Source organism: Gallinula chloropus, assembly GCF_964237585.1.
Source record: "Gallinula chloropus genome assembly, contig: HAP1_SCAFFOLD_177, whole genome shotgun sequence".
In the NCBI taxonomy this organism is placed as follows: domain Eukaryota; kingdom Metazoa; phylum Chordata; class Aves; order Gruiformes; family Rallidae; genus Gallinula; species Gallinula chloropus.
In genome coordinates, this window is record NW_028168411.1 from 146,792 (window position 1) to 159,573 (window position 12,782).

General features: G+C 49.8%; 1 protein-coding gene across 1 annotated transcript in view; it reads left to right on the forward strand.

Annotated features, from left to right (window-relative positions):
* The window catches only part of LOC311204492 (uncharacterized protein), a gene marked incomplete at its 5' end in the record, with an annotated part of 71,377 nt that extends 69,687 nt beyond the window's left edge, over positions 1-1,690 (forward strand). The window contains one exon of the mRNA XM_084280909.1: positions 1,457-1,690. Coding sequence (XP_084137035.1) covers positions 1,457-1,617 — 161 coding nt within the window. The 3' untranslated portion in view covers positions 1,618-1,690. The remainder of the gene's footprint in view (positions 1-1,456) is intronic.
* Positions 1,691-12,782: the final 11,092 nt, after the last annotated feature.

Below are 12,782 nucleotides of genomic sequence, written 5' to 3' on the forward strand. Positions count from 1 at the left end.
TTATTTCTCTCCCTTCCTCCTTGCTGAGGTGTCACAGGGGGGTGGCGGAATGGGGGTTTCCATCAGTTCCTCATAAGTAATCTTCCTTCTTAGCGGGAAAGGGGGGGGTGGGCATTCCTTACACTCTTCCCCTGCTCCAGCATGGGGTCCTCCACAAACTTCTTCAACATCAGTCTTTTCCCACGGGGCTCCATCTCTTCACCAGCTGTCCCAGTGTGGGTCACTGCTATGGAGTACAGTCATAAAATCATAGAATGTCTCTGAGTCTCTCAGGCCCACACTGCTCCATCCTGGTCCCCCACAGAGTCACAAGTCCCCCCAGAAAACATGCTGTGGCCTGGGGCCTGTCTCTGCATAGGCTGCAGGTCCTGCCAGGAGCTTGCTCCAACACAGGTCACTACATCTTCAACGTGTGTCTCCCCACTCCAGCCTGGGGGCCTCTCCACGGGCTGCAGGAAGCATCTCTGCTCCCCATCATCTTCAGTGGGTGGCAAGGGGACAACCTGTTCCCCATGCTCTTCACAGGCTGCAGGGGAATCTCTCCTGTGGTGCCCGGAGCGCCTCCTCCTCCCCTTCTTCACTGACCTTGGTGTCTGCAAAGTTTCTTCCATTTTCTCACTCCCTCCTCTGGTGGCAAAAGCTTCCACTGGTGGGTTTTTTCCTCTTAAATATGTGACCACAGAGGGGCTGTGACCGGTGCTGATGGGCTCGGCCTTGGTCAGCGGCGGATCGGTCCTTGAGCTGGTTTGGCCATGCAGACCCACAGCAGCAGTTAAGTACTGAACACAGCTGGAGTAAGTTTATGGGAGGGATAGAAAGAATCTTTCCTCTTCTTGACATGAAAACCAGCATCTTCCCTCCCAGAGGCTGTATTTCACTGACAGGGGCCCTATCGAGTTCCTGCGCTACTGTGGCTGGTGTAGTTCCAGAAAACTTGGGGGTCTGGTAGAATCCTCCTTATCCCAATGCTCTCTAGGCTGGAATAAAGTCTATGTCTTCTGTCATAGGATACCATTTGCCTTTTCTGTCCCCAGTTAGACATTCCTCCAAAACCCACCAGTTCTCCCCACATTTCTAAGGATTTTTATAAAAACTAATTAAAAATTCGTTATGAAACTAATTAAAATCCCCAAATTAGTTTGGTGGGTGGGTTTTTTAATTTTGTGTTTATTGTTGGGGGGGTTTGTTTGGTTGGTTTTGTTTATGCACAGACAAAGCACACTTGCTTCTGTCAGGAAATGTACTTGTGGCAGGGCCCTGCTGCAAACCCACAGGTGTAACTTAGTGTAAAGCCAAAGCACCATAATATCCCTCTTTGTTCCCACACCTGCCTTGTGACAAGGAATACTGAAGCAGAGAAGAGAGGATCTTTTGTAATGCAAACTGAAGTGTAACCCCGCGTTTGTTTCTGTTTGCTGCTTCTAGTGTTGAATGCATCTTCTCTCTTTTATCACAGAACCTACGTTGAGTGTTGTCCAGGGAGCACTCAGCAGCACCGGACGTTTCAGCCAGGATCCGTATGATCTGCCAAAAAACAGCCACATTCCATGTCATTATGACTTGCTACCAGTTCGAGACAGCCCCACATCCTCACCGAAAGAGGTCGGCAGTGAATGACCCCAAAAGCTGATGTGTAGCACAGTGGGACTCTCCCGGGGCAAAGTGGCAGGACTGTGCTCCTTCCTCTAGTTTCCTTTCCATCAGATTTGGTTCCAAATCTGTCCAGCAGACAGCTGCTGTACCTGAAACAGAATCTCAATGTGAGGTTTGTATTGTGTCTACAAGTGACAGATGGACAAATGCCACACTCTGGGGATCCTGGTTGTTCTTTTTTCATGGCAGTTAATTTTATAGACGCAGGTATGCAGCACATTTATACTGTAATATACTGGCTTAAAAATACTAGCTTGCAGATCAGTTTTTATAACATCCCATTTCAGACACTTTAAATATAGACTTCGTGTCCTCCCAGGACAGTGCAGTTTACCAAATACCACTTTGTACAGGTGATTTGATTCACTAGTTCTGTAGAAGAAAAGGCGCTTGGCCAAATTTTACCTTCCATTCTGATCTCAAGACATGATCTGATGGTGATAAGGAAGCTTGGGGAATCCATGACCAGGTTTTTCTTGTCCATTACTGGTGGTGGGCATACCTTGCTTGCATAGTTTGGGAGTTAAAAGCATTGCGTACCTCAGTATGCTACGATGGATGCCTCGAGAAACTCCTGGTATTCCAGACCCAGCACCAGCCTTCAACAAGTCTTTTGCTGCCATTCAGCTCCATACGTTGCAGTTCTGACCACTACTTCTGCCACTACACAACTAATGCTCCATCACATATCAGTAATTACTTCAGAAAAGGTGTGTGCTACATCAGTTTATTTTTGTCACCAGGGACTGATTATGTAAGGAGTGGACAAAGGTGATGACTGCTGTAAATCTTAACTGCGAGGAAAGGTTTACATTTTATAAACAGGTAGTAATAATGTCTGTAATAGAGGATAAAAATTGTCAAGTATTCTGTGGTTTTTTTTTTTCTTAGAAATAACTGAGCAATCTCTGTGCATACTTGCTAAAAAGGCACCTTTTCTTTTTTATAGCTGACGTAGAGAAACACGTGCTTAAGCTGGTCTTTTGCATCGCTGATAATGTGACACATGTACCCCCCATTCTTTATTAACTCCTGTCTCCATTTCTATGCTGTGTGTCTGTGTTCTAGCCATCTAGTTGTAATTGCAAAAATATTCTACCGTGTGTGCGTTTCTTTGGCATTTTGGCCAACTGGCCTTTATTTTGTCCGGCTGAAGGAACCTCTGGGCAGAGGGAGAGGATTGAAGGCAGAATTCGTGTCGTCCCCATGTCTGTCAGAGGTGGTTACCTAATACATAACACTTTAACCTACTTCATTGGGAAAAAACATCAAGGTGGTGTTGTCAAGGCTAGTAACGAGGAAGCAGAAGGAAAGTCCAAACCAGTCCCTCCTTAAAGTTTAGCTCATTCTGTTGGCTCTGCATGGAGAGCACCTTTCCAACAGGCTCCTTTCTCTCCCTCCAGAACAGCCTGTTGGGAACTGTGAAATCTGCCAAGGTAGCGATGCATTGGAGCAGAATTGTTCCCCAAACATCTCAGCTGGAAATAAAATGGTTGATCCAGACCGGACATTCTGTGTCAGTGCCAAGTTACCTCTAGAACCCTGCATCAGGTGCGGCAGGACTGTTTCTAGCTGCTGCTGCTGGTGATGGTGCCGGAAAACATGCTTGTAATGGAGCCCCAGCAGGCTCCTCCACCCTCTTCTGGCAGTAGCTCTCCAGCTTCTTGGGAGCAGCGTGTCCCAACATTTGCTCTGTGCCCAGGTAAAAGGGGTAGGCAGTTGCATCGTATGGCATACAGCGGGAAGCACGAGTCCTCCCTGAATTTATTTCAGCGAAGGATCGCTGGTAGACACTCTGAACAGATTACCTGCAGGGCTCACATAGTTTTGTCAAATGACAGCCACAGGACAAAAGCCCGTGGGACTGGCGTTGGCAATCCCACTGTCCCCTCTGTGCCCCAGGAGGCTTCCACTGAAGGACACTCATCTGTCAATTTGAGAGACCACCCCCCCAACTTAATCTTCATGCTTGTCATCTAGCCCTTTCTGTAGATCCCAGTATGCTCTTTAGAGAATTTAAATCCAAACAGAGATACTATATTGTGGTGGGAATTTAACGAGTAAGCTGACGAGTAATTTCAGCAAGTACTGTCTACTAAGAGAAATGCCTTCACCAGGGACAGGGACGGCAAGAGAAGCTTTGCTGCTAAACAGTCACATTACAAGAGTGAGAAATGTCACACTGAAAAGGGAGCAACTTAGTACCAGTTTACTGAAGTGCAAAACGATGCACAAAGTGTGTAGCTGACTTTAATTGAGGTAGTAAGTAGAAACCTAAGGTTTTCCATAATGTAGGTGTACTAATGGTGGTCATGGAGAAACACCATGAACCTCAAGGCTTTTTAAAACGCTTAAAGGCTTTTAAGCAAAGATTTTAATCACAACACAGTCACACATGAAGTTTGTCCTTATTTTGATGTACCCAGAGAAGTCACATAAATTTTAATTGGAGATGCGCATGCAGATTAGGGGAAAGAAGATTTCAGTGCATTCATACTTTCTGCTGAGACAATCTGCAAAGCTGAGTTCATATTGAAGGGAATACAGAATAAAACAAACTCCACAGTGGCCAAGGTGTCAGTTAAGATCTGTTGGATTTTCCAAGTACCGTGACCATGATTGAATTTGTTTCTTTACGTAGGTATCCAACTAATGATCCTTATACTGAAGCTCTGAAGTCCAGACTGAAGAATACACAGCTCATTTGGACAGAAATTTTGACAGAAAGATGCAAATCGTGTGGTTTGGTAGGCTTGTACTAGTGCTAAAGCACAGAACTTCCCAGTTTTAGCCCACAACGTTTCACTTTGGTGTGACTGAACTGTAATACATCTTTAAAGAAAAGCTATCAAGTGTGCCTGGCTTTTTTTCTTAGCTGTAACAAAAAGGTGTTTTGTTGTGAAAATGTTTCTGTTTTCCAAAGATGACTGCTGTTGGTCCTTCTGCCCTTCACTACCATTTATTTCACTTCATGTACCTGGAGGCTGATGGAATAAAGTTTCTAATGAAAGATGTGAAATGCTGTGACGTTTTTTCCTTTCCCTTTCTTTTGCTGAGGGTGGGTCTAGAAATAGCGCAGGAACTATAAAACATGTTACACTTACCCATGCTGGACAACCAAGTCATGTATTTGATGGCATACAAGTCTCTCTCTTAGAGACAGCAAGTAATTCCTGAGATGCTTTGTCATAAATTGTGGTGGTTTGGTCCTGGCTGGAGGCCAGACGCCCACCAAAGCCGCTCTATCACTTCAGACTTCACTTTGGTCATGATTTCACTCCCTTCTTCCCCTGCATTGTGGCACAGGGAGGGGCTTGCTCTAACGTGGGTCACAGCATCTCCTCTATGTCTCCACCTGCTTCATCTAGCGTGGAGCCTCTCCAGGGGCTGCAGGTGGGGTCTCAGCCTTTTCCATGGGCTCTGGGGGGACACCCGCTCCACCATGGCTTTCTCCACAGGCTGCAGGGGCATCATTCTCTCCAGCAGCAGGGCGAGGCCTCCTCTCCCGCCCTCCCCGGCCTTGCTGCCTGCACAGCTCCTTACATCTTCTCACTCCCCTCTTTGGTGGGAAAATGCACCTGCCTGCGTTTTTATTCTCCTAAATGTGATTCCCTGAGGCGCTGTGACATTGGACGATTGGCTCGGCCTTGTTCAGCAGCAACTCTGGCCTTGAATTAGCCCATGTTTACTCTCTCGGGCCTGCAGAGAGCTTCTGGCTGCTTCTTGCAGCAGCCATTTTCTGCAGCCCCCCGCCCCCTTTTCCACCAGGACCCAGCCACGCAAAACTCTGACAGAAATCAAGGCTGATTTTGAGCTCCTGAACTTCTGTGATGTTCTGCCTGTTCCTGGAGGAGCCACGTCCAGAAGTAGGGCAATTCTTCCAAGCCAGTCTCTTCACTTTATCCCTTTACCCTTGAGAAAGATGGGAAGTTGACTTCACAAAAGCAAGATATTTTCCCTTTAATAAATTAATAATAATAATAACAATGAACGCCTTGGAATAATGACTAAGGAGCCAGTAACAACGTACAAATGCAGCATAAAGGGGCAGAGCATATGGCAGTTTCCCCTTTGTAACTCTGACCGCCAACGATTCATTTCAAACACTGGTTACAGGCAGATGTGAGGGAAATTGTTATTTCTTTTAGTTCTACTTATTTATTGCTTTAACTATTTTTCCAATTTAGTTAGAGTTTGATCAAGGATGAGATTTGGCATAATGGAAGGAGAGAAAGGCAGGAGAAAACCCACAAGAGTGAGCCAAGTGCTTCGGGCTTGTTCCTCAGGGCTCAGTTCTAGGGCCAGTTCCAGTCAATCCTTTTATCAGTGATCCGGGGGCAGGGGTTGGATGCACCGTTAGCAAGTTTACTGATGCTACTAAACCGGCAGCCGCTGTTAAGTCTCTTGAGCAAGAACAGGCCTTGCAGTGGGCTGTAGATACACTGGAGCATGGGGCAGTCATCAAGGGCATGAAATTTAACAAGACAAACTATTGGCTTCTGCACCTTGGGTGGGTGGGTGCCAGGCACAAGTATAAATTCACAGAATAACAGAATATCCTGAGTGGGAAGAGATGCACAAGGATCATCAAGTGCAACTCTTGGCTCCACACAGGGCCGGCCAAGCCAGAGCATGTGACTGAGCGCTCAAAGCTGTGTCAAGGCAGGTTCAGACTTGAGCTCAGGATCAATTTCTGTACCAAGAGGGTGATCAAACACTGCAACAGCCTTCCTCAAGGGATGGCCCATGCCCCGTGCCCATCCGTTTCAGAGGCATTTGGACAATGCCCTTAACAACAGGCTTGAACTTTTGGTCAGCCCTGGAGTGGTCGGGCAGTCGGACTAGAAGATTGTTGGAGTTCCTTCCACCAGGGACAGTTCTGTTCTGTTGTGTTTTATTGTCCGTCAAGGTTTGTGAAAGCCAGAAGACCACCAAAAAGTAGTCATCTGACATGGCAGCTTCTGGAAGCTGCCTGAGTGCCATGTTTACTGGTCACCAACGGACAAGCGTGACGTCACCCAGCCCTGTAACCCAGCACACAGGGGTGCCCAACGGCCTCAAGCGCAGACTCCAGCTGAGCAGCCAGCGAGGCTGGAGTGCTGAGCGAAGGCTTGGTGCTGCTGCCTTACTCAGGACGGTTTTCCAGTGCGGTATCCCAGAGATACTGAAGGGTGTGTCCAGGGCACACGCGGCGCATCTTCGAGCGCAGCTTCCAGCTGCTGCAGCGCCATTTGGAGGAAGCAGTTCACCACCCGCAGCTCCTCCCAGCCCACCGCAGCCAGAACAGCATGGCCACGGAGGTGGAACACCGCTGTCCAGTCTGCCTGGACAGCATTGACAACGCCGCCTTCGTGATGCCATGCCTCCACCAGTTCTGCTACGCCTGCATCCTGCGGTGGGCTAACAGCAAACCTGAGTGCCCCCTCTGCAAGAGGGGAGTACAATCCATCTTGCACTCGGTGCGGGCAGACCATGAATTTGAAGAGGTCCACATCAGACCACCACGAGAGGACTCAACATGGCCTGCCATACCTGCAGCTGGAGGAGCGCCCGCACACCCGGGGACCGACAGCCCCCCTCGCCCGCTAGCTGCCCAGCCGCCGGCGGTGGAGACGGTGCCCAGGGCTACAGTGGGTGGCCTGCAGCCAGACACCTGGGCATCTCTCTTTGATGAGCACCCAGCCCTCCTCCAACGCTTTCTGCCGTGGCTACAACACCACCTGAGGGCCACATTTCAACGGCAGCCTTCCACAGCAGATGTGTTGGAGGACCTCATCCGGGCCGTCCTGGGCTTATACGGGCTGGATGAAGACGTGCTGGTCCGGCTGCTGCAGCCCAGCCTGCAGGAGCGCGCAGTGTCGTTCGTGCGCCGGCTCATCAGTGTCGCCGTGCGGCGCTGCCGCAGGGAGGCCCGACGTCTCCTGGGCCTGGAGGATGGCCCTGCAGCCGAGGCGCGGGAGGGCAGGCCCACCTCTGCCCCCCATCCTGCTGCCTCCAGAGCCGGCTCTCCTGCCCCTGGACCAGCCCCCTCCAGCAGCCCAGCAGGGGCTCGGGAAGAGGAGCGCCCCAGCACCTCGGCCGCTGCTCTTGCTGGGCATCCCACCAGCCCACACCACGCCCCCTCTCCCATCCACGGGGAGCGTGAAGAGCCGGCGGCGGGTCTGGGGCAGGCTGTGGCAGGTCCCTCCAGTGCCAGCCAGGGCAGGGACCGTGCCCCTGGGAGACCAAGACGAGCAGCAAAGAGGAGGGCCAGCGGCTCCCAGGACTCTTCCCAGCCCCCCAAGAGGCCACCCTCCCAGGAAAACTAGACCTGGGCCCAGGAGCTGCCAACACCAGAGCCGGTCCAGCAGCTGGGGCACACCCCCATCACTCGCCACCCCAGCGCTGTCCACCACCTTCACTGGACCCAGGAAGTGCACTGGCAGCAGCAGAGGTGAGTTGTGGGGGAAACCCTGGGCAGCTGGGAGGGTTGCCTGGTGCTTTGTAAAGGCTGTAAAACTGAAGTAACTGTTTTCTCTCCGGCTGGCAGAGGATGAAGGCACGAGGGTTACGGGTAGCTGGGCAGCTGCCGACTTGCGCAGCCTGAGGCGGCACGCAGCGGGCCGGGAGGGGGGTGGGGGGCAGGTTGCGGGACCGGCACCCCCACGTGACGCGAGGTCCGCTGCGAGCGTGGCGGGGGAGCTGTGCTGCTCCTGCGGCCGAGCCCGAAGGAGCCTTTTCCTGGGAGGCGGGGCCACCCGGAGGTGCTCGGGGCCGCGGCCTTCTGGCTGGGCCAGAATGTCTGGGCGGTGCGCAGCGGGAGGAGGCGGTGGGCTCTGGAGGATGGGCTCGGTGAGGCCCCGTGTCGCGGCGGGAGGAGGGCACGCCTTGGCACCCGTCGTCCGCGGCGGCGGCGGGGAGGGAGCGTCTGGAAGGCTTTGGGCGGGTGAGGCTGGGCGGTGGGCGGCATCCCGGAGCGAGCGGTGGGTGTCCCCCGGTCCCGGGTGCCGTCTGGGGCCGTTGGGGCCCTGTAGGCAGGTCCGGATGTTAAGACGCGGTCCTGGGGGCAGCGCGGGAGGTTGTGCCAGGTGGGGCGGAGGGTCGCTGAGGTCTTTGCCGGGCTGTGTGTGTGAGGAATGTCGGCGGGGTCCGCTCCGGGACGAGCTCCGGCAGCCGTCCCGTCGGGGCGACTTTCCCCCCTTGGGCAGCACACCTGCGACTGCACGGTGTCTGCCCCTCACCAGACTGATTCTGGTGTAGGCAGTCTGTCTTGTTGCCCTTACTCTGAACCGTCTTGTCCTTCTAAAGAAAGGCTGCACTGGCCCCAGTGCTCCTTGCTGGCAGGCTCTGGGGCTTCTTGCAGCGTTACGGTTGTGGGTTGTGAGGCAGATGAAGCTACAGAGCAAGACCCCTTGCGGCCTCAGTGATGACTGGCAGTGGTATTGGAAACCACCAGCACTTCACGGAACTTCCAGCTCCTGATAGCTTGCTAGGTCCTGTATAGTGATCTGCTCCTGCGAGTCACCCTCCTGGTGACCAGGCTTTCTCCCGGCACTGGGTAGTGTTCAGATGCCTGCTCTCAGGGCCCTGTGCTCCAGCGTTGCAGCTCAGGCTGGAAGTGCTAGATCCCTTGTGGTTTTAGCTGGAATTAGCATGATTGGCAGTAGAAATCCTTACCCTTGGGGATCTCTTAGCATAGGATAGAAGTGATGCTTCAGGAAGTCTGTTTCTGGAGGATACCTTGTTGCAGTGCTTTGCCCTTTCTAGTTCGTTTATAGTGCCGTGAAAAACAAACGTTTCTTTTGGGCAAAATCGTCTGCAAGTGCTGGAGCTGTTGCATCATGACATTTACCCTACGTCAGTTGGTACAAACTGGTTGAATGCATGTGGTTCTGTGTAGCTGTGTCTTTGGGTTTACGTAGTCCCATGTAGATAACACTGTATACTAGACCAACAGTTCTCTGTGGTCATCAGTGGCTTGTGGAGCTATGTAAGCCCTCTATGATTTCAAAATAACAACAGTAAGGGTGTGCAACGAATCCCAAAGGTTGACAATGGCACTAAGAATGTGGGAAACAATTCTCAGGCACTAGGAAACTCTTAGAAAAACTGCCTGGGTTTTGTGCTATCTGTGCACTACAGTAACTGTCTGCAGAAGTCGTAGGATGAGGCTAAACCATTCTGTCATGCCTGGTGTTTCAAGCTATTGGTACAGCATTAGGTCTGAGGCAAAGTGGTTTCTGCTTGGTAAACATTTCCTTTTTTTTTTCTTTTTTAATGTGGGAGTTGTGATTAACATTATGCTGTGACTATTCAGCAGGTGTTAGAACAAGTCGTTTGACCCAAGGTGATTACATTGGAGATCCCTCCGTGCCCTTGCTTTGGCTAGAGCGAGGCTTTGCGTGTCCCCTGGGATCTGGCTGTATTGACCAGGCCCCAGTCTGAAGGAAGTTTTGTCCCTGCCTGTCTGAAATGGAATAAAGTAGGGTGAGGGACTTTTCAGATGAAACTTTGATATAGGAACAGCTCAGCTCTGTTGTTTTGGGGTGTTTTCTGAAGTGTTGTCTTTTTATTTTGTGTCAGCTTCACTCTGTCTTTAACAACTGAAGGTTTTCCTTTTGTCTTCTCTCCTGTTGACTCCAAGTATGTGCCTAGGAATCTCTCTATCAGGTAATGCAACCTGGGATGCAATATCTTATTTAGAGAGGTTTTTGCGCTGGGAATGGCTCAAAGCAATCGATTTGTTTAGTTAAATAAATAAATAAATGACAGCTCACTCTTCTGGACAGTTGTTGACTTGTGCTTAGATATTAACAATGTATGTAATCAGTATTGTTCCACACAATTAGAATAGTCAATATTACGCTTACAGGCAAGAATAGCATTTTAATGGCATTTGAATTTAGTATTCCAACTGTTTGTTTTGTTTGAGGCTCTGCTTAGAGACCAGTTTTTCCTCCTGGGGTTATGAAGTATATTGGGGGGACAGGACTTTATTAGCAGGAGCATCTACTGCACTACAAGCAGCAGTTATTTAAGGGTGACTGAAAAGAGTTCCTTTTTCTAAACTCTGACATACCACCACGTTCTAGATAATGTGTTTTTCCATGTGGAATTTGGTCATCTGCATTTGTAGGTTATAGTTGGCTGTGAATTTCTATATTTTGGAGTCACAACCTGAAAAATGCTTTTGAAGTATGGTCATGTTGTCCAGATTATTGCAAAATATTAGCGGAAACGTAACGACTTGATAATAAATTTAAGCGTGATGTGTTGGGAATGTGGTGTGTGTCCCGTCCCGTCCGTGTCCCCCGCTCCCCTCCCTTCCCCCTCACCCCTTGTGGTTTTCTGTATTTCTTTTTTCCATATCCCTTCTTTTTTACTTCCATGTAAGCCTAAACCGAGATTGCCTTCTAGCTAAATGTGGCAGGGGGATGAAATTTGTGAGATCAGCTGATGCTCACAAATCGCTAGATGGCAGTGCCGCAGTTGCTGTCACCGAAAGTGCCTGTTTGCACTGGGCTGTCTGAGTTTCCTTTGTGTTTTCAGTGCAGTAATACAAAGCGTTCTACTTGGCAGGAGGACATAGAAGTCACTTCCTTATGAAATTAGGCTGGATTTCAGCAGGAGTTGCTGCAAATGTTGTGTTTGTGGCTTGGACAGTGGAGAATTATCTATTACTGTTTTTTTTAAGTCACTGAAAAGAGCAGCCACTTCCCTACCCATCTGGCATTGAGGATTTGCAGGCTGATCTTACTGGGGAGCTTTTTCCCTGGATCTCCCGTAGGGGAGGGTAGAAACGTTCACTGGAAACTTTGCTGAGGCCTGAACATTGTTTAAAAGTCCGTGGGTTGGTTGGGTTCTTTGCCTTCCATGTTCTTTCAGCCCAGTGCTTTCTGGTTTCTTCCGTGTAAGTGGTTTCAGATAGGCGGTTCAGATGAAAGTATTTAACCACATGTCCTGTAGGATCAATTTTAATTGTCAGCAGTTCTAGATTCTTTCAAGATGATGAGCTATTTGCTTCCAATTACACCTATCATAGTTTTGCTTTTCTCTTGTGAATTTTCTCTTTCCATCTCTCATCTTTTTCCTTCACCTTATTATTTTTATGCTTTTTCATGCAGCATTTGCAAACTACACCTGGCTTTTGTTGAGAATTCGGTGTATAGCAAAGTGTTACCTGGGCAAACTTCTTGTTCATCCCTGCCAAGTCAGGAGTTCACAAGGAGATTGTTGATTGTGTGAAGAGTTGGGTAAGCTAAAGGGAGAAGGATGATAGGGAGCATTTAGGCTTCAGGCTTCTCTAATTTTTGCAGGTTTGGGCTTGCTATTGCTGTTCAATGCTTGCTTCACTTTTCAGTTTGGTAATAACAGTAATTTTCCCTCTTGTCCTGGTTTTGGTCAGGATGGAGTTAAATTCATTTGTAGCAGCAGATGGAATGCTGATGTTGTTAATTGCTGTCAGACAGTCAAGGACTTTCTCAGCTCTTCATGAGAAAGGAGGGGCGAGGCCAGGACAGGTGACCTAACTGACCAAAGAGAGTATTCCACGCCAGTTACGTCCTGCCCAGGATATCGGGGGGCTGACGGGAGGAAGGCCGAGGGCGGCTCCGGGACGCGCGGTTCTTGGGGGACGGTCGGGTTCTGGGACGGCTCTGGGTGGCACGGCCTGAGTTGTGGGTTTGGTGAGAAACTGCACTGTGTATCAACAGCTTCATATATTTTTGCTCTAAAGTCCTGTCAGCATTGTTAGACGGTATCTTTCTGTTATCTTAGTAAACTCTCCTTATCCCAACCCACGGGCCTCTTATTTCTTGGTTTTGGGGTTATTTGCCCCTTCCTTTTCCCTTCCCTTACCTCTTACCCTCCCCTCCCCCCCTTCCCTTTTCCCTGCTCTTTTCCTTTAAGGAGCAGGCAGCTGCGTGGATCTCGGCTCTCAGCCGGGGTGAAACCACGACAGAGGTGAAATCAAGCAGCAGCTGAAAGGAGCCTTGATGAAAGAAAGTGTTTCTGGGAGGGTTTGGTCAGTGATTACAGATGTTGCACAGTGGGAAATTCTCTCTTTGTTTGCAGTGTATAATTGGAAGAAGAATGACTTTAGAAATACTTCTGCGAGGAGGAACGTGAACTCCCGTAGGTGAGTGAAAAGA